Source organism: Pristis pectinata, chromosome 29 (genome assembly GCF_009764475.1).
Source record: "Pristis pectinata isolate sPriPec2 chromosome 29, sPriPec2.1.pri, whole genome shotgun sequence".
NCBI lineage: Eukaryota > Metazoa > Chordata > Chondrichthyes > Rhinopristiformes > Pristidae > Pristis > Pristis pectinata.
The window spans coordinates 12003025-12030571 of record NC_067433.1 but is presented as its reverse complement, the minus strand read 5'-3'; the positions used below and the strand labels follow the sequence as shown (position 1 = coordinate 12030571).

Sequence of the window (27547 nt, the reverse complement as noted above, 5' to 3'; positions counted from 1 at the left end):
TGTCTCTGCCAATCAAATGGCGAACAACGGCAGTTCGCTTCATTAGTGGTTATTTTCTCCGCTAATTTCTCGGCGGCTAACCCCTTGTTTCTCTGATTATTGGTTTATCTTTCCTGCCAGTCTACGGAAGATGGAGCGAATCGGGTCTCACCGGGTGGGCAGGGCATTTAGGACCTGGGGTTGATGCAGGCTTGGCGCTGGCGTGTATGCGCAGGCGCAGTTGGTTGAAGCCCGGCGGGTGTGCTCAGGTGGAGCTGCGTCGGAGCCCGCTGTGTTTGCGCAGGCGCAGTTGGGCGGGGAGCCCGGTGTGTTTGCGCAGGCGCAGCTGGGCGGGGGGGGGCGGCCCGGCGGGGTTGCGCAGGCGCAGCTGGGCGGTGTGTGTGGAGCCGGTGTGTCATGGAGGCCTACGATATTATCGCCAACCAGCCGGTGGTCATCGACAACGTGAGTAGCCCCGCTTGGGTGCCGGGACACTGCCCCTGCTGTCCGCTGCCCTCTAAAGGGGTGGTCTGGACCTCTCCGCAATTAATTCGGCCGATTTTTAATAAAGCCGTCAGCTCCCCCTGCAGCTCCCTCCCCTCCGGCCGTGGCTCCGGTGGGAGCCTCCTCACCGCCGGGGAACAGCCCAGCCTGACGCCCCGGGGCAGCGCCGAGGGAGCCCCGCACCGTCGGTGGCGCCATCTGAGCTCGCCCCCCCCCCCCCCGTCAACTTCTCAGGTGGACGGCAAAGGGTCCCAAAGGCGCTGCTCGGTGCAGGAGGGGGCTGAGTCATTCCCGGTGCCTTCGCCAACACTTGTCCCTCGGTGGCTGTAACACAATTATCTCATCAACATCACCGTGCTGGACGTGGGTGCAAGTTGACAGCTGCGTGTCTGACATTAACGCTGGATTCCTTAATTTTCAGTGCTTTGAGTTCTGAAAAGGATGTATAAGGTTTAATAGAAATGTAAATTTTCTTCGTTAATCTCGCCATTAAAATTCTGTCATTATTATCACAGATTTTTGGTTTGGTTAACGTTCTTGGCATTAAAGGTGTTGCAAATGTTCGGCAGATTGTGCAGTATCTCTGCTGAAAGAAATATTTCAGGTCTTTGCCATCCTTTTGTAACTGGAAGAAGTTAGAACAGCTTTTAAATCTGTGCAGTGATGGAAAAGCAGATGAGGAGGTGAAGCAACAGTATGTGGTGGAGGGGAATAGAGACAATGACATAAGGGGATTTATATGGATTGAAAGGATGGCAATGGGACGAGGAAAGGTAATAGCAACAGTTGTCTTTAAACTCCTTATCAATAAAAATCCTTTTGGTGAGGCCTGACTGAACAATCCAGAAGCAAGTTTATTATTTGGAATAATACACCCACAGTAACTGCATTGTGCAAGGAATTGACCTGTACGATCGGTATGCAAGACAAGTTTTCACTGTACCTCAGTACAAGTGACAATAATAAACCAATACCAAAATCCAAACAATGCATATATTCCTGCAACCAAGTTTCTTGCAGAACCAAGGTAATCAGGCTTGGTGTTCCTTATTATAATTCTCTCTGCTTAGCAGCAGACAATCTGCTGGAGGATCTCAGCGGGTCGAGCAGCCTCTGTAGGGGGAAAGGGATTGCCCATGTTTCGGGTCCAAACCCTGCATCAGGAGTAAGAGGGGAGATGGCTAGTATATAGATGCAGGGTTTCAACTCCAAACGTTGACAATTCCTTTGCCCCACAGATGCTGCTCGACCCACTGATTTCCTCCAGCAGATTGTTTCTCCAGGTTCCAGCATCTGCAGTCTTATGTGTCGCCATTGTCGATTGTTAGCAGGCCATGCAGACTTTCCTTCTCCTTTGATGTCAGTTCGGTTCGTTATACATTTCCGAAATGTCTTCCACTCTATGAACCTCCAAAGTTGAGTTTATTGTCATATGCACAAGTCCATGTGTGCACAAGTGCACTGAAAAACTTACTTGCAACAGCATCACAGACACATAGCATCATATAAGCAACATTCACAAGAAAAACATAAATTATACATAATTTTTACAAGAAAGAACACAATTAGAACAAAAAAAAGCAAAGTCCATTTTAGTGCAAAGTAGTCATAGTGTTGCTAAAGTGTAGTGATTATGGTTGTGCCGGTTGGTTCAAGAATTGAATGGTTGAAGCGACGTAGCTGTTGTTCAACCTGGAGTGTGAGACTTCAGGCTTCTGTACCTCATGCTTGATGGTAGCCCGATGGAAGATGGCATGGCCCGGATGGTGGGGATCTTTGGATGTTGCCTTCTTGAGGCAGCGCCTCTTGTAGATACTACTGATGGTGGGGAGGGATGTGCCCGTGATGTATTGGGCTGAGTCCACTACTCTCTGCAGCTTCTTGCATTCCTGCCTATTCAAATTGCTATACCAGCCCATGATATAGTGGCTGTTCCTATATAAGAATAGGAAGCACCATGTTTATGGCACCTCTTTCTCCACTATTCCTTCAGCAAGTTGAAATATTCACCCTTATTCCAGCTTGACAAAGTTTTTGGATGGGAATAGTTCTAAACTGAAGACAAAGCAGGTAATGTTTTGATTAGGAAGTATCGCAATAATCAATTCTAACATAGCATCCTGGTGTACAATGCCTTGACCTGCGGAGGGACTGGGTGGATGGGGAGGAGAGGGGTTAGAGAGAGGAAACAAACAAGTCTTAGTTCCTGCAGAGAGAGAAAAACAATTAACATTTCAGGTCTGATGAAGTTATCTGAAATGTTTTCTGTTTTTCACTCTCTAAAGATGCTGCCTGACCTGCTCAATATCCCAAGGATTTTCTATTTTACTTCAGATTCTACCATCTATGGTTTTTGTTCTTCATATTCCTGATCGACTGAGATCTACAATCCTTGGTATATCTTCTTTCTAAATTATTACAAAATTTAAATTGACAGATATCCTAATTCATTATTAGAAAAAAAAACTACAATAACTCAGTGCTTAAAACCCCAGATCCATTAATTGTTCTCTAAAATTTAATGCAGACAAGTGTGAGGTGTTGCGCTTTGGGAGGACAAACCAGGGTAAGACTTACACAGTGAATGGTAGGGCTCTGAGGTGTGCAGTAGAACCGAGGGACCTGGGAACACAGGTCCATAGTTCCTTGAAAGTGGTGTCACAGGTAGATAGGGTCGTAAAGAGAGCTTTTGGCACTTTGGCCTTCATAAATCAGAGCATTGAGTACAGGAGTTGGGATGTTATGTTGAAGCTGTACAAGACATTGGTGAGGCAGAATTTAGAGTATTGTGTGCAGTTCTGGTCACCTACCTACATGTATCAATAAGCTTGAGAAAGAGTGTGGAGAATATTTACAAGGTTGTTGCCGGGACTTGAGGACCTGAGTTATAGGGAAAGGTTAGGACTTTATTCCTTGGAGCGTAGGAGAATGAATGGAGATCTTATAGAGGTATACAAAATTATGAGGGGTATAAGATTGGGTGAATGCATGCAGGCTTTTTCCCATAAGGTTGGTTAAGACTAGAACTAGAGGATATAGGTTTAGGGTGAAAGGTGAAATATTTAAGGGAACCTGAGGGGAAACTTCTTCATTCAGAGGCTGGTGCGAATGTGGAACGAGCTCCCAGCAGAAGTGGTAGATGCGGGTTCAATTGTAACATTTAAGAGAAGTTTGGATAGGTGCATGGATGGGAGGGGTTTGGAGGGATATGGTCCAGGTGCAGATAGATGAGACTAGGCAGAAGATCAGGTGGCATGGACTAGATGGGCCGAAGGGCTTGTTTCTGTGCTGTAGTGCTCTATGACTCTATAAAATGACTTGGAAAGCCACTTAGTTGCTCAGATTGATGTAAAGAATTCAACTTTGCAAGCATCCTAACAATATAGTCATGGTGGTGTGGTAATTAAATTGCTGGACAAGCAGCCAGGGTTCTGATCCAGAGATGAGCCTGAATCTCACCACAGCAGCTGTGGAATCTAAATTCAAGTCATTAATTAAAGCTAGATCAAAAATTACATTCAGAAACAGTCACTATAAAACTTCTGAATTGTTGTATAAACCAATCTGGTACTATGGGGAAGAAATCAGCCATCCTTGCCCAGTGCTGTCTATATATAACTCATAACTGCCTCCCTAGTTGAGGAGCAATTAGAAATGGAGAATAAATGCCTGCATTATCCAGATCCCTAGAATGTTGAATAACAAAAAACTTGGAGGCTGGCCTGGGCTAGGAGAGTGTGAGAGAATTGGTTGAAGATGCATTTGATTTAGTGGCAGTAATTTGCTTTTTAACATTCCTCCCCTCCATTAGAAGGAAAATTTGCTGGTGCTTCCTGTAGTGGCTTTTGATAAATAAATAGCACAGTGAACTATAGCCTTGTAAAGATTTGTGTCTTCGGGGGGAGAGAGAAATGAAGTGGCACAATCAAAGAGATCGATTTCTATAATACTTTTCACGTCTTTGGGTTTTTGAAGTTGTAATGTAGAAAATACAGCAATTATTTGCTTTTGCACATGCAACTGCTGCCAAACAATAATTCACTGGCCAGTTAACTTTGGTGATGTTGATTGAGGGATAAATATTGGTCAAGGCATCTTGGGTAACTCACCCGTAGCTCTTCGAAACAGTGTTATTCATCCACTGGAGGGAAATGTGGGACTTATTTGGTTTAACATCCCATCTGAAAGATGTCGTCTCTGATGAAGCAAGTCCCAAATGCATTTTTGTTTTAAATTTCTGCAGGGGATTTGAACTGGTGTCCATCTGCTTCCTAAGTATAAGTGCTACCCATTGGCCCACAGATGAGGTGCTCTCAGAATCTGGTGATTTTATTCACTTGGAGTTACAGCGCCAAGGAATTTTTGGGGGGAATTGTTTTTGCTGAAGTGTTTTTGGATATGATGCTATACTGTTAATTCTCAATGTTGCAAGCTATAGTGTGGCCATGAATTGTGCAGTGGCTTGGCAGTCTTGTCATCAAGGGATTTAATGGTATATATGATTGTACAATGGGAACTTGTGCCTTCAATTCCAAAGACATTAGAATTCAAAGGTAATGGTTCAAATTGAAAAGTGAAATTTTAAAACGAATATTTAATATAGATATAGCTAGTATTTTGGGCTTTACAAATAATATGGAATAAAAAAGAGGTATTGAAGAGTTTGTAGAAGGCTATAGTTAGGCCACAAAGCGGCGATTCTTTTGTCCCTTTACATAAAGGATGTTGAATCTATAGAGAACATGCAATAAAAATGGTGTTGGTGCAATTTTTAGGACCCTTCGTCTACTGTTTGCCCAGAGTTTATTACTCCCAGGTTTCAGATCTAAACCAATCATTTACCTCCGTTCCATAATCAGTTTGATTAGACGTTTTGCAAATTGGTCTCCTGGCCATTTAGGTTAAACAGGACTAGGAATTACGGGATTAAAAAATGGGTCTTATTTCACCTGCCATGTTAGTACAGGTCCTTCCCAGGTCATGACAGGGTTCCGTTCCTGAGAACTGTTCATAACCCAAACAGTTCATAAGCTGGAAATGCGGTCGCCCAGCAATATATTTAAATCAAAACATAGACTAACCAAGGGCAACATGTAGTTAAACCAGGGCATTTAACTCAACCATTCAGATTTCTTTGCAAGATGTAATGGTATTACTGTGAACCGAATTCCAATGTGGCAGAAGGTGCCCCAAAGTAGTTGGTAAATCCATCCCACCAGTCTCCCAAATGCCTGTTCATATGTACGGGCTGTACATAAGTTGGGCACTCATAACCTGCGGAGATTCTGTACATTCACAAGATAATAATTGTAGGCGGGTTGATAGCAGAGCTTTAGTAAACTGTTATTTGTATGAGAAGGAGCCTCATAAGAATGTATTAGGTGGTCACTGGTGTAGAAAATAAATTTGTAGAGCTGCAGACATGGGAACAGTGTTAAAGCTATTGGGTAGTTTTGGGTTCAATCAAAATAATTGCAGTCTGAGGACCAAAAGTCTGCTAACAATAAATTGAGGGGAAAAGCAAATTGCGCAGAGGATGCGGAGAGTCTGCAGAGAGATATAGATAGGATAAGTGAGTGGGCAAGGGTCTGGCAGAAGGAGTATAATGTTGGTAAATGTGAGGTTATCCACTTTGGAAGGAAAAATAGAAGATCAGATTATATTTAAATGGTGAAAGATTGCAGCATGCTGTTGTACAGAGGGACTTGGAAGTGCTTGTGCATGAATCGCAAAAGGTTGGTTTGCAGGTGCAACAGGCTATCAAGAAGGCAAATGGAATGTTGGCCTTCATTGCTAGAGGGATTGAATTGAAGAGCAGGGAGGTTATGCTGCAACTGTACAGGGTACTGATGAGGCTGCACCTGGAGGACTGCGTGCAGTTCTGTTCTCCTTACTGGAGGAAAGATATACTGGCTTTGGAGGTGGTGAAGAGGAGGTTCACCAGGTTGATTCCGGAGATGAGGGGGTTAGCCTATGAGGAGAGGTTGAGTTGCCTGGGGCTATACTCACTGGAATTCAGGAGAATGAGAGGGGATCTTATAGAGACATATAAAATTATGAAAGGGATAGATAAGATAGAGGCAGGAAGTTTGTTTCCACTGGTAGGTGAGACTAGAACTAGGGGACATAGCCTCAAGATTTGGGGGAATAGATTTAGGACAGAGATGAGGAGGAACTGCTTTTCCCAGAGAGTAGTGAATCTGTGGAATTCTCTGCCCTGGAATTCTAAGGCTACCTCATTAAATATATTTAAGACAGAGTTAGATATATTTTTGCATATTAGGAGAATTAAGGGATATGGGGGAAAAGGCAGGTAGGTGGATCTGAGTCCACGGCCAGATCAGCCATGATCTTATTGAATGGTGGAGCAGGCTCGACGGACCAGATGGCCTCCTCCTGCTCCTATTTCTTATATAACACTTGCTGTCTGATCTCTCCAATGATGAACAGCCATTTGTTATGACACTGGTGGTTGGATGTCAGGTGTAAATGTTGGCAAGTTGGAATGGTTTGTGGGGGTGGTGATGTGAGGAAAAGCTTTTTGAAGTTGATGGTTATAAGAGTGTTGGAAACAATCAGAAAGGGGATTTCAAAAGGGAATTGGTTAGGCTGTTGAGGAAAAGTTATTTGCAGAATTGCAGGGAAATGTGCAGGAGAATGGGACTGGTTGAATTTCTTTCCTGGGTGCCAGTATGAACTGGATGGGCTGAATAAGTCTTGTGGCATAATAACTCTCTGGTTCAATGATTCTTTGTGCATTCTTACCATTTAGGTATGTGACATGCTTCTTTTTCTGTTTTTATCCATCTAGGGTTCTGGTGTTGTCAAAGCTGGATTTGCTGGTGATCAGATACCCAAGTACTGTTTCCCCAATTAGTAAGTATTTGCATGCACGCGGGGTCAATAGAAATAGTCAATGAATAAAGATAATCTGTGTCGAGGTGTAAGTTAGAACACAAGGTGCTGGTTTTTGCATGATCTCAGGTTTGCAGTGGGTAGAATGAGGAAGGCTGATCAGGAGTGCATTGGAATAGTCGTGTCTGAAGTAACTGAAGACATGATGAGAATTTCAGTGAAGCCGCAATCATTTGCTACCATCAGATGAGCTGAGGTTAGAGTCCACCTTGTTAGAGAGTAGAAGTAGACAGTCTGAATGATGGTAGGTATACGTGTCCAGCACCCACACAAAGTGCTGGAGGAACTCAGCAGGTTAGGCAGCATCTGTGGAGAGGAATAAACAGTCGATGTTTCGAGTCGAGACCCTTCATCGGGACTGGAAAGGAAGAGGGCAGAAGTCAGAATAAGAAGGTTGGAGGAGGGGGAGGAGGACAGGCAGGCAGGTGATGAGTGAGTCCAGGTGAGAGGAGGAAGGTAAGTGGGTAGGGGAGGGAGGAGATGTAAGAAACTGAGAGGTGACAGGTAGAAAAGGCAAAGGGCTGAAGAAGGAGGAATCCGGTATAAGAAGAAGGAAGCCACGTTGAGGCCAGATGCAGGTTGGAGGAACGGCACCTCATATTCCGCCTTAGTAGTCTCCAACCTGACGGCCTCAACGCCGATTTCTCTCCTCTGTTAACCCTTTCTCCTCCCCCCTCCTTTTTTCTCCCTCTTTATCCCCCCATTCCTTTGTTTTCCTCATTCCTGTGGCCCCCCTCCCCCCTTCTCTTTCTCCTTCCCCCCGCCCTCATATCCTGCCCATCTATTCCCCACCTCCTTCCCTTTATTCCATGGTCCACTGCCCCCTCCTACCGGATTCCTCCTCCTCCAGCCCTTTGCCTCTTCTACCTTTCACCTCTCAGCTTCTTGCATCTCTCCCCTCCCCCACCTACCTTCTGCAGTCGCGATGAAGGATCTCGATCGGAAACGTTGACTGTTTATTTCCCTCTATAGATGCTGCCTCACCTGCTGAGTTCCTCCAGCACTTTGTGTGTGTGTGTGTGTATATATATGTGTGTATATGTGTGTTTGTGTTGCTCCAGATTCCAGCATCCGCAAAATCTCTGGTGTCTCCAGTATATGTGTCCATTGCTTATCTCAGATCAAGTTTAAGAATAAGGTTGTGAAAAGTCTGGTCCAGTTTTGGATGGTTGGAGTTGATGGCTAGGGACTCAGTTTGTGATGGACTCAGGGCAATGGATTGTTTACAAGGCAGAAGGATAAAGAATTGTATTTTTTAATGACGGATGAAGGAGAAGGTGAAACTACCTTCAGGTGGTATCAGAGCTACCCACAACATCAGCTAACATGAAGGTCAGTTAGCAGTTTACTGGGAATGCTTCAAGGGAAGAGTCATGGAGAAAATGGGCGAGAAACAGTTGAAAATATAGATGTGGTGAGAGCGGATGATGGGGCTCGCTCCTGGGCACTGGACCATCCCAACAACGCAGACACAACCCAGGCCAGCAGGATTATTGTCACTTTGCGAAAAGGTCAAGGTTGGATTGAGTTTACCTTGTGAATGAATATAACAGCACCACCTCACTAAAAAAATACAGGATCTTCCCTCCCTTCTAACTTTGTAAAACTTTTCTGTTTCATTACAGTGTGGGTCGTCCAAAGCATGTTCGTGTGATGGCAGGAGCATTGGAGGGTGATCTCTTCATTGGCCCCAAAGCCGAGGTATTGTGTTGGCTCCAAACATTCACTTTGTTAATTAAAGTCATGTTCCTTTGCAAAGAGAAAGTCACGGAAAGATACCAGGGCTCAACATTTGTGTCTTGCCCATAGTATGAACGTTTTCAAGTGATCATCGCTCTCAGTAATAGTTTGATGTCCTACTTTCAGCATAAAATATACCATACTAATATGCTTTAATTATTGAATTTCTTGCCTCTTTTGCTTTGTGAGTTGCAGATTCACTAAAACACATAGGAGTTAATGGAGGGCATGTGTTCAGCCCCTCGAGTTTGTTTTGCCATTCAGTTATCATGGGGGATAGCCTTATCGAAGCAAGGTGGACTTTTTCTGTTTTTATAAGCCGATCAAAAATCAGCCTCTCATTTTTCGACTAATGACGTCATGCCTTAAGTGGTCATCATGACCAACTCTAATTTTAAATTATAAGGACGTCCCTAGCAAAGGGAAACATTCCTATTTAATCTATCAACTCCTTCGATCATCTTAATAAGCAAATTTTGTGCAGGTGCCTGGTCCCTGGACAGTCTTGCAAGTCACACTGCTTTCAAAGGATATGTGAGATTGCTTTTAGCTTGTTATTTGCTTTCCCAAATGTTCACTGAGGTTTATTGGCCTTGATCAGAGGGAGGAGTGGTGAAAGCTGCATTCAGATCTCCACTGTGAGGGGCTGCCCAAGGCTCATTCAGCACCAATTCCTTAGCTGTATATCTTACTATTCGCAGATCTACATTTACAGATCTGCACTGTGTAAACTTCAGATGGGTTCTCCGTGTATTTTGCTGATATTTAATATCTTGCCTTCCTGCTCCAGAACTACACAGACTTGGTCTTTCCTGTGTTTTACCCTTCCCCTTGCTGAATTAGCTCAACCGTGAAAGCGTTGCAGTTTACGACGGTGTCCCTTCTTGTTCCAGTAACTGCTTCAGGAATCCATGTTATGAGGACAGTGTTGAACTCTGCAGAAGCTAGCCAGAAGCATCCCTACACGGATGACCACTTAGGCAAAGTAACTAAAACATCTGGAATCCAGCAAGTTTCAGCATCTTGGGGAAACCATGAGGGAGAAGATTATTTCAATAGAAACAATTCTGAAGAAGGGTCTCCAGTCTGAAATGCCAATTCTTTCTCTTTCCACAGATACTGCCCGACCTTCTGAGTTTTTTCATCATTTTCTGTTTTTATTTCAGATTTCCAGCATCTGCAGTTTTTTTATATTTTCATTGAATAATTCAATATGTTTATTCATGTGGAATAAAGTTGTACTACTTGTCCTCATGTCTCCTTTCCCTCCCACCTTAGGAGCACCGAGGATTGCTCTCAATTCGCTACCCCATGGAACATGGCATTGTACAAGACTGGAATGATATGGAGCGAATCTGGCAATATGTTTATGGCAAGGACCAACTGCAGACCTTCTCTGAGGAAGTGAGATCATTTATCTATTGCGCAAAAGCAATTTTCTTTTTCCTTTTCTTGTGTTTCTGTAATTATAACATCCAGTGTAATATCTTGCGTGGAAGTCCCACTTGTTTATGGTCTTTAGCTTGCTGACAATTTTACATTTGGGCCCCAATTCAAAATCATCTTTGACTAAATGCTCTTCCCAGTCCCCCAGACTTGCTTTTCCTCATCTCTCCTTTCCCATTATATCTCTTCTTATACCTTCTGTTCTACTCGCTTCTATACTACCATCATTGAACACTAAAGCAGAAATGAAAATCAAAAAACTGAAGATGCTGTAAATCTGCAGTCAAAACATAAAATGCTGAAAACACTCAGCGGGTCAGGCAGCATCTGCAGAAACAGAAATAGTTAATGTTTCAGGTCAAAGACCCTTCAAACGTTCTAACTATTCTGATGAAAGATGTTTGACCTTTAAAAGCATTAACTCTAAGGCCTTTGTTAGAGCAAATGGAAGAGAACATCTGAGGGAGGCTCTTGATCTGAAACATTAACTCTGTTTCTCTTTCTCTGCCTGTCCTGCTGAGAGTGTCTAATGTTTTATACCTTTATTTGAGCATTTTTTTACCCCAGTCTGGAACTTCTTCCAAACACCTCTAGACTTCCTCTTCAAAAGCCTGCTTTGTTCCTACCTCTTTGACACCACACCTTTCTCCTTGATGAAGGAACCACGTAGCTCCCTCTGTGTGAGCAAAAGCTTTTCAGATAAAGTTTAGAACACTTTTTGGAACCTGTATTGAATCACAAACTTTTTGAACTTTGTTCTGCTTTCAGTTACACTGGGTATTGGTAGAGGGGGACACCATCCTTGGGTTTCCATGAGCCTATCTGGGTGCAGCTGGGGACTTCTCTCCCTAATCCATGCTGCAGCATTTATGTAAGCATGAAGGTAGAGCCACTTTGCATTGAAGCAGACAGTGCAGGGTGACCCAGGTAGGTGGTTCCAACTTTTAGATAAACTGGTTTGTTAATTCGGTCCATGCTGGGCTTTGCATTTTTTGAAGTGCTGCTATAAAGGCATTTTCTACCTTCGTTTTTTTTTCAGTTTCCTGTGAATTCCCTGCTGAAAACTGAATGCAAGAACATTGTCATTCTTGGGCTGATATCCCACAGCAGTTTTGCCCTTGTAATCATAACTACCATGCCCTCACTATCATCTCATTCCTTCCCATCTTGGCACTTGCTTTTCCAAGAACATTCCATGGGGAAGAGGGGGAATGTGGAATCTGAATACCTCACAGAAATGATTTGAGCTTTGCTGCATTAGTGTGACAATTTCTAGGAGATGCAAATTTCTATCTTTACGATTTGCATTTTCTAGATTAATTTAATGCCTAACAAGTTGTGGGATGTTGGAATGCTCTCCTTTGCAGAACAAGTTGAGCCACCTTTTCAAAAGTATATTTTCTAAATGGAAACAGGTTACCAAAGGAAGGAAGTTTAATTGAAACCCTATACTTTGTTGTTTAGATCTCACTTGTAGTATTTCATCCTTATCACTTCTCTTTTGAACAATGGCAAGAGTGTAGTAGAGTGATTCTGGAATCGTCTCGGGGGTGAGAGACTGGAAAAGATGATAGTACTTCCAAGAGAAGATTTAGATGTAATGGAGGCATTCAAAATTATGAAGAATTTGAAACAGTAATGTTTTCTGCTGTCAAGATGGTTAAAAAAACAGGCAACATAAATTTATAATTAGTAAAGGAAACACAATTTTTTTTAAAGTAGTAAGTTGGTACGATATCCAATGTTGCCTGAAAGGGCAGAAGCATTCAGTTGTGAGCTTCAGAAGGGAACTGGATGCATACCAAGTAATTATTACTTGCAGTACAGAAATGGATCACTTGATCCAACAGATTCATGCTGCTCTTTACACTGCATGTGAATCTAAACATATTTGAAAAGGAGGCATTTGCAGGGCTGTATGGGAAGATCATGGGGGATGGGACTAAATTGATCGCTGGGACTGTTGAAGCTAGCATAGATAGGGTGAAAAGGCCTCCTGTGTAGTAGGATTCTTTATCTCTGAGGTCATTGCCAATACTGTACTATTGGTCACTGATATAGAATAGAGCTCCCCATACGCTGATGCATCATACCGTTCCAGGTCACGTTCAGTGCAGTGTAAAACTCCATCTGCTGTTCTTTCCCCAAACTTACAGGGATGTAGCATAATGTCACTTTGCTACTCACTACATCTAAGTGAGGCTGCGAGCCATTGCCTGAGTGTATCTCTACTAAGGTTGTCTTAAATACGTATCAATTAGGATATTTAGCTAACCTTGAGCATTGCTCTAATTCCTCACATGTTGTAGATAATCCAGGACAATGCTGATCTATTTGTTTTGCAGCATCCAGTACTCCTGACAGAAGCTCCACTAAATCCAAGCAAAAACCGGGAGCGGGCTGCGGAAGTTTTTTTTGAGTCATTTAACGTTCCGGCACTTTTCATTTCAATGCAAGCTGTTCTGAGTCTGTAAGTCACAGTGTAAACTCATTTTCTTTCATCTGTCGTCATCGTAGTGTTTTCAAACTTTTTATGGTTTGGAGTTTTGAATGACAAAGCAACAGCTATAAGGAAATACAAATGAAAGAACTTGTTCAAAAAGTAAACGCCTTTCTATCTTTGTCTCAGTTTCAGCTTTATCGCCTCTTGTGAAATTTCATCAGCAGTCACTTTGTGTTAAGTGCCTGATCTAGTCATGTGCAAATTAATTTGTATTCATAGCAGGACAAAATGGCATACTCCATAGCCCTACCAATCACACTTCCACTCTAAGACAGCTGAGGACATTTGTCAAGCTGGTTAACATCAGTTAACTCAACACAGATCAGAGCTTCTTGGAAAAAGTGGCTGGCATTGGTTTCAATTTTCCAAAATTCTATAGATACAGAGAATGTTCCATTGCAGTGGAAAATAACAAATGTAGCTCCTTTATCCAAAAAAGGGAGGGAGGCAGCAAACAGGAAACTTTAAGTCATCTAGCTTAAGATCTACCATGGAAAAAATGCAATGTTAAAGGCATTATTACAAGATATTTGAAAAATTCAGGTTTTGAATTATTGAAAATTTTGGCTTTATGAAAGGGAAATTGGGTCTGGCTAATCTATTGGAATTCTTTGAAGAAGTAATGTGATCTGTGGACACGGGAACTGGAGGATGCATTATATGCAAATGACCAGAAGACATTAGACAAGGTGCCACATCAGACTAATTTAGAAAATAAGAGCTCATGGTATAGGAGGTAAAATATTTATGTGGATAGATGGTTGGCTAGCTGACAGGAAATTGAGAGTAGTCAGCAAAGAGTGTTTTTTTGAATGGCAAAATGTACCTTCGGTGTTGCTGCTGGGGCTTCAACTTCATATGATTTGGATGAAGGCACCAAAGGAAAGGTTGCCAGATTTGCTGATGACATTAAATAAGTTGGAAAATGAAAAGAACAGAGGGAGCCTTTAAAGGGATTTGGATAAGTGAGTAGGCAAAGATGTGACAAATGAATTATAGGGTGGGAAAATATGGAATGTCCATTTTGGCAGGAAAAAAAGACAAATAATCTTAAATTGTAAGAGATTGCAGAGCTCTGAGATGCAGAGAAATCTGGGTGATTCACAAGAGGCTAATATGTAGGTACAGCAAGTAATTAAGGTTGACAATGTTATTTAAGGTTAATGCAAAGGTAGGGAAATTATGCTTCATTTATATCGGACTTCGGTGAATCTGCATCTGGGTACTGTGTACATTATTGGTCTCCTTGTTAATGCTTTTGAAAGGTTTATTAGACCAATTCCTGTAATGACTAGTTTGTCTTCTGAGGATTTGACCAAGAAGAGTTTAGAGTTGTAGAGTCTTACAGCACAGAAACAGGCCCTTCAGTCCACCACGTCCATGCTAACATTTTCGCCCATCTACACTAATCCCATTTACCTGCATTAAGTCTTTCTTCTATACCTCGCATATACCTTCTATACCTTGTTGGTACCTTGGAAAAAGTACTGGTGTGTACCCCAAAGGAAGACCAACTGAATGTCTTGGGTGACTGCAACATCAATGAGGAAAGGGACTTGGCCCTCGGGCAGGGTGTAATTGGTATGAAAGGAGCAGGGAAGGCCAACTCCAGTGAATTCCTTCTCTTGATAAAATGCTTGGAGCACTGTCTTGTCATAACAAGCGCCCTGTTTTGTCAGAGAGGTGAGCATAGGATAGATGAGCATTGGGGGCGGCATGGTAGCGTAGCGGTTAGCGCAACACTATTACAGCGCCAGCGATCGGGGTTCGATTCCCGTCGCTGTCTGTAAGGAGTTTGTACGTTCTCCCTGTGTGTCTGCGTGGGTTTCCTCTGGGTGCTCTGGTTTCCTCCCACATTCCAAAGACGTATGGGTAGGTTAATTTGGGTTTAAAAAACGGGCGGCGTGGACTCGTTGGGCTGGAAGGGCCTGTTACCACGCTGTAAATAAAATTTTAAAATTTAAATTTAATCATGGCAACATCAAAGTACTGGCACCAACTGGAATATATTGGTCCACTGAGGGACTGCAAAAATGTCCACATCATTCACACCATGATAGACACTGATGGCTGGATTAACCTGTGTTTTGTTATCTCTGTCAACCTGGCCCTAAAACTAGCATCAACAAAAGCAGTGCTGAAAGAAGAGCAATGCTGAAGCATTCAAGGATCCTACCAATCTCACTTTTTGAAGACGGCACCTCACAACCTGTCAATTTCCAGCCTTCAGGAACTGCAAAGGATCCACACCTTATGGTCTGCTCTGATGACTGCCATAATTGATACCTTTTGAAGGGACTCTTTGGTTCTCTGACAAGAAGAACTGGGGCAGGTTTAATCAGAACAACCAGCAGATTGAGGAGCATGAGGTGTTTCTTGATTGGAAGCTCCATCTTTTCTCAAGGGTAAAGAACCAGATCCAGAGGCATCTGAATTCAGAGGTCCAGGAACCTAAAGAAGAGCTGACGACTGGCACGATTGCAGGAGGATCAGCAACTTACCAACAGCCGTAATAGGTGTCAGTTCTTCAGCTCTGTAAAAACAAAAAAAAACCTACAACCCAAATACCCAAGGTCCCATTCCACTGACAGCCAGGAGCTGCGATGAAGTCATCAGATGGTCATTGCCCACTGGAAAGAATATTTTGAACATCTCCTCAATTGTGACTCTGTCTTTGATGCGGGCTCCCTTGACTGTATCGCAAAGTGACCTATTCAGGCCAGCCTTGCTCCACTCCTGACCAACAGAAAATCAAGGCCATATCCCAACTCAAAAGTAACAATGATAAGGAAGAAACGGTAGACCTGCTGAAATGCTAAACTTAGCAGTGAAGAACTTCAATCACAAATCCGGGTCCTCACTAAGATCACCCAACCTTCAGTAGCCAAGCTGCAGGATGAGTCAACACCTGCTCAGCAGCCAAGCTCCAGGTTATCATTGACAGAAGCATAATAAAGGATGGGCCTTTCACTGAACATCCAATGGACCAAGGCCCTCTTCCAACCTGCCCCTCCATCAAAACGCAGCCTTCCAAAAATAAGGACTCTGGAAAAACAAGTGGACTATTTCCATATCTCAGATGCCAAGTGAAGGCAGGCATTTGATGATGAAGTTCAATATCACCTTCAGTGCATCTGCACAGCCTTTAGTTGGTTGAGGAAAAGGGTATTTGAAGATGAAGATCTGGCAGGTAGTTCATGGCCTGCTGAGCAGGGGTGATTCCTGCTCTCCTGTATGCTTCTGAGAGCTGGGCTACCTATAGCAGAAAGGTCAAGGCACTAGAAAAATACCACCAAAGCTGTCTCCTCAGAATCATTCAACTTGGAGGATAAGCAAGCTAATATCCGTGTCCTCTTCCCCTGTCAGCAGCCCCTGGCTACACTCTGGGTCTCATTGGGTAGACCACATTGTTCATGTGCCTGACACCAGACTCCTGAAATGGACAGACAAGGCAGTTCAGAGGTGCTCAGAGCCTCCTTGAAGAACTTCCCACTGACTCCTGGGAATCTTAGGCCCAAGATTGCTCAGAATGGGGAAGGAGGATTTAGAATGGCATTGAGAGCCCTAAGACCATACATCAGGGGTACATGTGGGCCCTATGTAAACGGTAGAAGGAGCGGACTACCTCACAAACTACTCGCCCTCCCCATCACCCAACGCTTGCCCTATCTGCACTTCCCACAATGTCCTCATTAGCCACCTCAGAACCCACAAACCCAGCATGGAAGCAAATCATTTTTGATCCCCAGGAATTGCCTGACAAGTAAGACGGCTATGATATTAAATGGCAGAGCAGGTCTGAGTGGCCTGCTTCTGCTATGTAGTATGTGTGTTAACTGGGATCTTCCTGATGTAAGTAACAGAATGGTACTGTTGTGGTTAAGTTATTGGACGCAGTTCCAGAAGGCTAGGCTATTGAGTATTCCAGATCTCTGGATGAGTTAGGATCCTGTCATGCTAGCTGGGAAAATTAAATTTAAGTAGTAAGCAAATCTGGAAGTTTAAAAAAAACTCTGGTTAGGCTGCATCGGGAGTATTGTATTAAATTTTGGTTGCTCCATTACAGGAAGGATGTGGATGCTTTGGAGAGATTTATCAGGATGCTGCATGGATTGGAGGGCATGTGCTATGAGGAGAGGTTGGACCAACTTGGGTTGTTTTCTCTGGAGCGGCGGAGGCTGAGGGGAGACCTGATAGAAGTTTATAAGATTATGAGAAGCATAGATAGAGTGGACAGCCTATATATTTTTCTCAGGGTTGAAATGTCTAATGCTAGAGGGCATGCATTTAAGGTGAGAGTGGGGATAAGTTTTTTTACACAGAGAGCGGGTGCCTGAAATGTGCTGCCAGGGTGGTGCTGGAGACAAATGCTATAGCAGTGTTTAAGATGCTCTTCGATAAGCTCATGAATATGCAGATAATGCAGGGATATGGACTTGCCTTGGCAGAAGGGACTAGTTTAGTTAGGCTGAATGGCCTGTTCCTGTGCTCTACTGTTCTAAGTTAGCTTCAGTAAAAGGCAACCAAGAAATTATCAACATAGTAAAAGCCCACCTGATATGCTAGTGTCCTTGACGAAGGAAATCTGGCTTATGCAATTTACAGCAACATGGTTGATCGTTAACTTCTGAAATTGGGGCAGACACTAAGTGTTGCCTATGTCCCTGAACAAATCAAAAACTAGCATTGAACTATCATTATATGTAACCCCAAACTAAATGACCCATTTTATTGCAGCAAACCTTTCTCTCGATGAGCTCTGACCCTGCACATTTACTAAGCTGTCACTCGTTCTGCCTGCAGGTATGCCACCGGTCGAACCACCGGCGTGGTGCTCGATGCTGGCGATGGTGTCACTCATGCTGTCCCAATCTATGAAGGCTTTGCCATGCCACATTCCATCATGAGGGTAGATGTGGCAGGCAGGGATGTGTCCCGTTACCTGCGCCTGCTCCTCCGGAAGGAAGGATACGACTTTCACACAACTGCGGAATTTGAGGTTGTCAAAACAATCAAAGAGGTGGGTGCCATTTTTTTCAATTTATTCTTGAAGGGAGAGCTCTGCTGGCAGAACCAGCATTGTTCCTTCGACTAACTGCTGATCTGAGTGTGGTGGTGGCGGTGAGTCACCTTGAATCATTGCAGTTAATGTGGGAAGTTGTTGGGTAGAGAGTTGCAGCGACAATGAAGCAATTGAACCATGTTTCTAACTCAGTGAATTCTCCAATTTCAAGTAACCTACTCCCTCTCTGTCCTTTTTCCCCCCACCCCTCTCTCTCCCCCCCCACCCCTCTCTCTCCCCCCCCACCCCTCTCTCTCCCCCCCCACCCCTCTCTCTCCCCCCCCCACCCTCTCTCTCCCCCCCCACCCCTCTCTCTCCCCCCCCACCCCCTCTCTCTCCCTCCCCCACCCCTCTCTCTCCCTCCCCCACCCCCTCTCTCTCCCCCCCACCCCTCTCTCTCCCCCCACCCCTCTCTCTCCCTCCCCCACCCCTCTCCCCTCCCCACCTCTCTCCCCTCCCCACCTCTCTCCCCTCCCCACAGTCTCCTTCCCCCCCTACTCTGTTCCTCCTACACTGCCTTCCCCCCCCCCAGCCCCATCATCACCCTTCTTTCACCCTCCCCCACCCACTCCCACTGTCCCCTCCCCCCACTGTTCCCCTCTGCCCTCCCCACCTCCCTGATTTGGTTCCATGCTCCACCTTTCTTTCCTATCAGGTTCCATCACCCGCAGCCCTTTGTTGCCTCCACCTCTCACCTCCCAGCCTCTGTCACTATTTCCACTCTTCCCTCCTCCATCTGCTTATCACCCCCCTCACCTGGATCCACCTATCACATGCAAGCTCTTGCTCCACCCTTCCCCTCACCTCTTTACACTGGCTATCTACCCCACCCCCCCCAATCTTTCAGTCCAGATGAAGGGTCTCGACCTGAAATGTCGACTGTCCATTTCCCTCACAGATGCTCCCTGACCCACTGAGTTCCTCCAACTTTTTTATCTGTTGCTCCAGATTCCAGCATCTGCTGTTTCTTGTGTTTCCAAGTGGGCTTGATGCATGTGTCTCGGAGGAAATCTGCACATGGTAGTGTTCCCTGGTGCCAGTTTCTCATTGTCTTTCTAGATGATAGTGGTCACAGATTTGGAAGGTTGTGAAAATGCAACTGCAAAGCTTTCAGGTGAACCTGCAAATGGGAGAAGAAAGTAAGTAGAGTGAGGGTGTTCCCTATGAGCAGAGTACATGAATGTTTTATCTGAATTTGGGGATCAAGTAGTATTGTTATAGATTTTCCACTCAGCAGATTAAATGAACAGATCCCATCTTATCTTAGATCCAATCATGTTCATAACAGCAGGTTTTAAAGAGTGATCTTTCATCATTCAATCCCTCATGATAGAGCCAACTAATAATACGTAACGTTAAGTATAAGCCATTCAGTGTTAGGAATATGGAAAGGGATCTAAACCATTATGTGCTTGAGGCTGATCTGTAACTTAATCTTCCACCCACCTTGGCTCCATTCCCTTTTATACCCTGGCCTAAGCACACTCACTTGATCTAAGATTTAAAGTTATTAGCTGAGTTACTTCCATGGAAGACGGTTGCAACATGCATTGAATTCTTCTTTCTATCTGCTGCCTGCCTGTTCAGTAAGTAACATTCCTGCCCAATCTTAATGTGTCAGTTCTGTGGATAACAATTTTACTTAAGTTAAAGGATTGTGTTCAGAGACCTGGGCACAACAGTATTAGCTGACAATACTTCCAGTACTGAAGGAGCCTTGCACTATTAGAATAAACCAAGACCTTGCCCCAACACTCTCTGCAAAGATGTTCTATGGCTTTCAATGGCAACACGTATGATGTACAGATGGCCATTTTCCTTGCAAACTTTCTTTCCATTCTTATCTCCATCAGACATTAAGACAGATAAAAGGCCATTCCCCCACCTGCTGCCTATGTGTCTGAGCATCATTACTTCATGATCAAAAGCAGTAGTTCCAGATGACTTTCCTTCCTATGATCTTGAAGATGCTGAAGTCAGATGCAGTACCTCCCCTAGTACTAGCCTGAGGACATCTGTGCCAATAGCAAAGGGTGTAGGTGCGATGTTATTGCATTCATTGGACTTTTATTTCCCTCTTCCTATGCTCCCGCTCACCGTGCTTCCTCCCCCCACACCGCCACCACTCCCACCTTGCTATTTAAGAATATGAGAATTAGGGACTGGTGCACATCAGTGCAGGACACTGACCAGGACCTCTCAAGCCTGTGTGATTCACCTATGCTCTGCAGAACCTTTAGCCATTTTGGAAGCCAAGTTCACTAATTTTAATCTGTGTTTACATAATGGAGCATGAGATGACTTCTTGAGTACACAGCTTGCAATGGCAAACCTCACACCTGGGATTTGTGTGATGTCGTCAGTTCTTTTTATAGCTCTTTCTCACTCTTAAAGCCTGCTGTTACAGTCTCTTGTACGGAATGGAAACTTAGCTACAAAGAGGCACAATTCCTCTTATACTCTCCCCGTCCCTATCCCCATCACCAACCACTCTTAGAAAATCAAGAAAAAACTGCAGAAGCTGGAAATCTGAAATATGAATGGAAAATTCTGGAAACCTTCAGCAGCTCAGGCATCATCTGTGGAAAGACAAACAAGAGTTTGAGCTGGGAAAGAGGCTCTTCACCTTGAAAAATTAATTGTTTCTCTTTCTGTAGATGGTGCCTGACCTCCTGAATATTTACAGCATTTTCTGTTTTGATTTACCGCCCCCCCCCCCCCCAATCCCCCACCCAAACTCCACCCTCACTCTCTATCTGCCAAGCAGTCTTTCCCTGTCCTTTAATGGGGCTGAGCCTAACGCAGTCACTTTATGATTTAAGTATGCTGGTTTCTAATTTTTCCATGCTTATTCCATGCAGGAATATGTCAAGCAACGTGGCTTAGGCAGAATTTAAGACATGTTTCTTGCTTTACAGCGGGCCTGTTACCTGTCTATAAACCCACAGAAAGATGAGACACTGGAGACTGAGAAGGCACAATACACTCTCCCTGATGGAAGCACCTTAGAGGTATTATAATCTCCTGCATGATAGCTTTGTTAAGCTACAATAAGCCCGTCATGCTGTAGTTGGAGGTCTGAGATTCATTTGTTCATCCTGTCTCTCGTGAGTATTGCTTCATGGTGGGATCCAATTCCATGGGCCCTTGCCAGCATTCTGACTCTATGTCGAAACCTGGACAGTAACCATCAGCAGAAGGGCACCATTGCTACTGCCTACCTCGTCCAGGCTTGACCTTGCCTGCACGTGGAGAAATCGTAGGATTATTATCAGCTTTGGGAACTCTTATTTGATTTAGATTTTCCTTTCAGAGCTCAGAATTGCTGGCCTGATTTAGATTTCATTACTTGGCTTAGAAAACAATAGATCCTGTGACCTGTCATAGTCTAATTGCCTTGGCAACGCACAAGATGATGTGCCATTTGATAAAAGCATTGCTTGGGGATGTTTGAATGTATGCTATTAAGAGCTGGTTTCAAGAGTTATTAACTGTTTGATCCAGTGACATATTCTAATGCTACTAATTTACAAGTAAATGTCTAAATTAAGGTATTTATTCATTATATCCTGTGGGTTGTTTGCTGGTTATCTGCAGGTGGGACCTGCTCGATTCCGAGCCCCTGAGTTGCTTTTTAAACCTGACCTGATTGGAGATGAAAGTGAGGGAATCCATGAGGTGCTGACCTTCGCCATCCAGAAGTCAGACATGGACCTACGCAGGACGTTATTCTGCAATATTGTACTCTCAGGAGGTTCCACCTTGTTCAAAGGTAGTTGTGAGATGCCCAACAGCAAGTGACTTGTCATTAACATTGATTGTTTTGTGATGTTCCTTTCAGGCAATGGTGGATGTGGATTATAGTAGCCTTAAAGAGAGAAATAGTTAAAAACTTGGAGAAACTTTGCAGGGATATGAGGAAGAGGAGAGAGAGAACAAGCAAAAGGCGAAGGACAATTTAGTTTGTTCTTTCAAGGATCCAACTCAGACTCGATAGTCTGACTGGCACCCTTTGCTGTACTTTCGAATGTTGAAGGCTGCTCTTAGGGATGCAGTAGCCTTTTGTTCCTAATGGGGGAGTTACAGAGTAAGCATTGTTCAGTTTTGTAGGGACTAGAAACAGTGCAAAACTCACCAGAATTCTGTGCATTAATTCCAATCTCGAAAGAGCATCCAAAAATGAATTCAGTGGGACATTGGATTGGAGCTTGTGTGTTGAGGTAACACCCATAATGTTTCCCCAGTAATAGTTGCTGGAATTTGGTATTGGTATTGGTTTATTATTGTCACTTGTACCGAGGTACAGTGAAAAACTTGTCTTGCATACCGATTGTACAGGTCAATTCATTACAGGAATTTTTATCGCAACTATAAGATATGGTCTGATCTTATTTCCTACAAGCCTGGGGGCTTCAAACATGCAACATACATGATCACCATCAGACTGTGCATGTGTTGAGTTCATTGAGCCAGATGTCACTTGCTTTTCATGATCCAGAAAAGTTTCTGGGAATTCAGAAAAACGTACCGATTCCCAACATTCTGGTAATTCCCAAAGACACACTGAATCCACTGATGGAGTGATATTCCTACCCTGTTTTTGTTTCCTTTTACACTGCCTTGACGGACTTATGTGTGGAATAATCTGTCTGGATGGCATACAAACAAAGCTTTTCACTGTATCTCAGTACATAACCATAATCAGTAGATAAACCAATTACCTCACCTATGCCACCTGTAGGAAAATGCTAGAAATGCCCCAGCACATTGGCTACATCTGAGGAGAGAGAACAGGTTAATGTTTTAGGTCAATGACCTTAGAACAGAACTTGGAAAACTTAAGAGAATCAAGTATGCAAGGTTGCCACTCAGAATTCGGGCGATTAGATTCGGGAACTCTGCTGCGAGAGGTATTTGAAGCAAATCGCATGATACATTCCAGGGGAAGCCAGATCAGCGCACAGCAAAGGAAGGAATCAAAGGGGAGTGTTATAGGTTGAGATTAAGGGTGGGAGGGCAGACCTATGAAGCATAAATGCTGGGTGGATCTGCGAGCTGTAAGATCCAGTTCTATCCTGTTTACGCCATATAATTTTGCACTAAAATATGTTTCATGGCCTTCTAGGTTTTGGTGACCGGTTACTCAGTGAGGTCAAGAAACTTGCTCCAAAAGACGTGAAAATAAAGGTGTGAGCAAAAGTTTTACTTTTTCTCTTGAACAATCAGGTAGTTAGAGTTGTAGTGTGGGCACCAGCTGTTGATATCTTTTATTCTTTTGCAGATTTCTGCACCACAGGAGAGGCTATACTCCACATGGATAGGGTAAGTAATTTTGACAATTGACATTCAAAGAAGTACCCTTTTACCTATTCTGTTTTGATGTTTGTGGATTTGAGGCCCAAATGTCTTTCAGATCTGTACAGTTTGGATCAGATACAGAATAATGCTCCCTCTATTCTGTCCCATTACTTATTCTCGGTATAGGTACAATTTGGATTAAGTATATATTGCTTCATCAGCACTAGACCACCAATTGTACAGATATAAGGTATGATATGGATTGGATGCAAGTAAAAACTCTACTACTATTTCCACCCCCCCCCCCCCAAAAAAAATTCGCCTGACCACTACATCCAAGCAACCTTAGAACCTAGAGTGATTTTTCTTTTATATTCATTCAAGGGACGTGGGCTTCACAGGCTTTAATTGCAGCATTTAATTGCCCATCCCTAACTGCCCTGTGAGAAAGTCTTCTTGAACTGCTATAGTCCTCGAGGTGTGGGTACACCCACAATACTGTTAAGGAGAGAATTCCAGGATTTTGAGCCAGTGACAATGAAGGAGTGGTGATATATCTCTAAGTGGCTTGGTGGGCAGTTTCTAAGTGGTGGTCCCCATGCTTTTGCTGCCCTTGTCCTTCTGGTTGGTAGAGGTCGTGAGTGACGCTTTACCATTTCTTGTAGCCACTGCTCTGTCGACCTTCTGACTGTTGAATTAACAGCTCTTTGATTCTATTAGGACCTCAACTATGGTGATCCTCACTTGCCTCCCTCAAATTCTTGTGCAGGGTCAACTGAGGGATGTGGTATGTCACTATAGTCAGTCCTGATGCAGGGTTTCGACCTGAAACGTCGACAATTCCTTTCCTCCTACAGATGCTGCTCAACCCGCTGAGTTCCTTCAGCAGATTGTTTGTTGCTCCAGATTCCAGCATCTGCAGTCTCTTGTGTCACTGAAACTTGTATGTTGTTGCATTCATGGAGCGATCATTGCCAGCAGCTTTAGTGCTATCTCTTTTTATTTGTTATCCCTGGGTAGACTGTGCCCCATGCATTCTAAATAACAAGGACTTGGTGTGTAGCAATCCTAGTTCTAGCTCTGACCAGATGTCTTTGTAAGTAGACAATTGAACCCTGGCAGCACTCTGATCCTTCTTGCATGACAGACTTTACCTGTTGAGTCATCAGGGACCACAGTTTACTCTTTTTAAAGTCCAGTTTCTTTAAATTCTTGTGCTCCTGCAGGGGCTCTATCCTCGCTTCCCTAGACACATTCAAGAAAATGTGGGTGTCCAAGAAAGAGTACGAGGAGGATGGAGCACGTGCAATCCACCGGAAGACATTTTAATATTGTTGGAAGTTGGCGTGCTGCTTTGTAAGCCTCGACCTGTGTGTATCACGTAACCATGCAGAATTAATAATGGACAAGTAAAATGCGTATTTTTTATGTATAAAAGAGGGTTTGGATGCCACTTATCAAACTTGTTCTACCCCTATCAGGATTTGTGTATATTGGATTATACATTCTGATTTCAGTACTGTGGGGGTGAACCATAGATCAATGTCTGCTCTTGGTTTAGACATTGCCGTTTACAAAAGAAGATATCTGCACTCATTCAATGAAGAAAATGATGTAATTTAAGGTGTTTGACTGCCCTTCTGCTTCCCTAATCCCACGTCTCCCACCCTCGCCTCATTCCTACTTTGTAAATTCATAGGAAATGGGAGTTGTTTGTTGCAGAGAAGGTCATCGTATCAAGTAGGCTGGGACTGCAAGCAGGAGAATGAAAGCTGCTGGAACCAGACTTCTGTGGTGGACGTTTACATCTACAGAGTGGACTCGATGCTAAGCATTATCATTCCTTAACCTGCTTAATAACCAGCTCTGCAAATGTTAACTACTGTGAGTAGCAAGTGGTTAAAATGTTAAGCACAGTAACTAGCACTTTACTTCCGGTGGTTGGGTAGTGAAGGAGGTGTCTGCATGAGGACCATATATTGGCAGTGTTTTAGTCTTGCACTGAATATAACTGATGAAGGTGTACGTGATAATTGGTGATAACTATATCTGTCTTGAAGTTAGAGGTAGTAGGTTAATCTTTTTCTCTCTTCCCACCCACTTCCCCACTTACTCTTCTGAGCATGTATGGGATTTATTCCAGATTATATTACAACTGCTATATCCACCGTTTATTCTGAAGAAACATGTTTCCATTTGGGGCATTTTAAAATTGAATTGGCGCCTTACCTGCACACCATACTACTTTTCACAATAGTTTGTGTCTAATTCAGCCATTCTGACACAGCTCTGGGAATTGTTTGCTGGAACTGTTAAGGATAAAATGTTGCTTCGAGTTTAGTTTTGCAGTTTAAGTTGGGGAATTGGTTTGGACATGTAGACCTTTTGTAAAACTCTGCCCTGTATACTGGAGCTTCCGTTTAATTTGTAATGTGATCCAGTCTGTTTCCCCTTCACTTGCTACTGACCTGTTGCATCTAAGAGTATCCACTTTCATAGACTTCCAACAGATGGACTTGGTATATGAAAGTCCTCTGATGCAACATCCATTGTACCCAAGAGGATGACCCTTTTTTATTCTCCTATTCCAGTGTTGTCCCTTGATACTTGGTGGTGGCCTGATTAAAATGTGGTCTCACCCATGCGTTGCAAACGACATACCATGCTCCCTTACTTTGGTGTAGCACCTCATGCCATTTCCAAAAGGGGTGGTTGGACAATGTAGGTTGGAAATGAGACTTTCAGCGGTGACTACTAACTAGTTCTGAGACGAGCTGCTCACTAATGAATGAATCTGTGTTTCAACCACATCTTGCAAGGTCCAGAATTTGGTTGTAACCTGTCAGCTGCCTCTCATAACAAGGGTCTTATTATATGAGTGGAATTTGTCTATTGAAGGTAGATTTAATTGTTTCTGTACATTGGGCGTTCCTGCCAAACCTGGATGGGCTGCGGTGGGTACTGACACTTGAATCCCCTGCCTGCTTCGACCATGTGGCTGAGCTGTCATGAGACAGCGTGATAATCTGAGGCTGCAACACCAGGGCAGTGAAATGGGAGTGCAAGTGGGAATGCACCATGGGTGCCTTACTCATAAGACCCGATTGTTATGTTTTGCACCAGTTTGATTCTAAAGATGAAGGTTCAGAACCAAATAAAAGCTTCCATCTCAGTTTCACTGTCCCTCAGTGTAGTCAATGAAGTGTTTTCCTCTTTTGCACTGTTGAACATAAACTACCTTCGTTTTGGTAAGTTGGGAAGAGTGTTTTTGAAGGCTAACCAGTTTTGTTTTAGAGTTTGCACACCCTTAACCAGTGTAACTGACACCGTAAGCAAATTCCTCTGCATAACTTGTAGCCTTTAAGCCTCTGCTCTGTGTGATGCGGCACAGATCTGCTTTAAGCGCCCTTGTTGATCACTGGCAGGCATGAGATGGTCATTTGGGGTGGTTTGTTGATGATTTGGTTGCACTCGCTGACTTTTTTAACGGCTCAGTCAACACTGGGACATAAGGTAATTGAATGGCAGACTCTGGTAACCACTTCACATTTTACACAATGGAACGGCTAGGATCTGGCATCCTTGCTATGTTCCCTTTTATACTTGGCTAATGCCACCTTGACAAGTTAGAGTGAAAGCTGGGTGTCCAAATGCCAGCCAGGGTTTAAGAGGGGGGTTTGCATTAAGACTAATTGAGGGGAAAGTTTAGATAGGGGTCTTGCAATTGATTGGAATCTTGTGACTCCCTTTGGACCAGAGCACAGAATTGGACTTGCTGAGATCTCTGTTGGATAATCTTAGTAGTCTGTCTAGGTATGCAGATCATAAATGATTCACAGCCTTTGAAACTGCTTTTGGCATGAATTGAGATAAAACTGTGTGAGGTGGCACTGCAAGTTGCCTTATATTAATTAAGAAACGATTACTTTCGCAGAGAAATCTGGTTCCTGCAATTTTTCCTCCGTGTTCCGGACATTTCAGAACTTTGGTACTAGAGTGCCTTTAACCTTGTACAGAGGGTGGGAAATGTGGGAGTAAAACTGGCACCGGTAGCGTTTACCTCAAATGTATTTAAAAAAAATAAAAACATTTAAATGAGA

At 43.6% G+C, this 27547-nt stretch overlaps 1 protein-coding gene across 1 annotated transcript; it reads left to right on the top strand.

Annotated features, from left to right (window-relative positions):
• Positions 1 to 193: 193 nt before the first annotated feature.
• LOC127584422 (beta-centractin) lies at positions 194 to 27547 on the top strand. Its single transcript, XM_052041222.1, has 11 exons — positions 194 to 444; positions 7295 to 7359; positions 9024 to 9099; positions 10417 to 10542; positions 12930 to 13054; positions 17891 to 18107; positions 21068 to 21160; positions 21747 to 21921; positions 23275 to 23336; positions 23431 to 23471; positions 24674 to 27547. The coding sequence occupies exons 1-11, from the start codon at positions 397 to 399 to the stop codon at positions 24774 to 24776; spliced, it is 1131 nt and encodes a 376-aa protein (XP_051897182.1). The 5' UTR covers positions 194 to 396; the 3' UTR covers positions 24777 to 27547.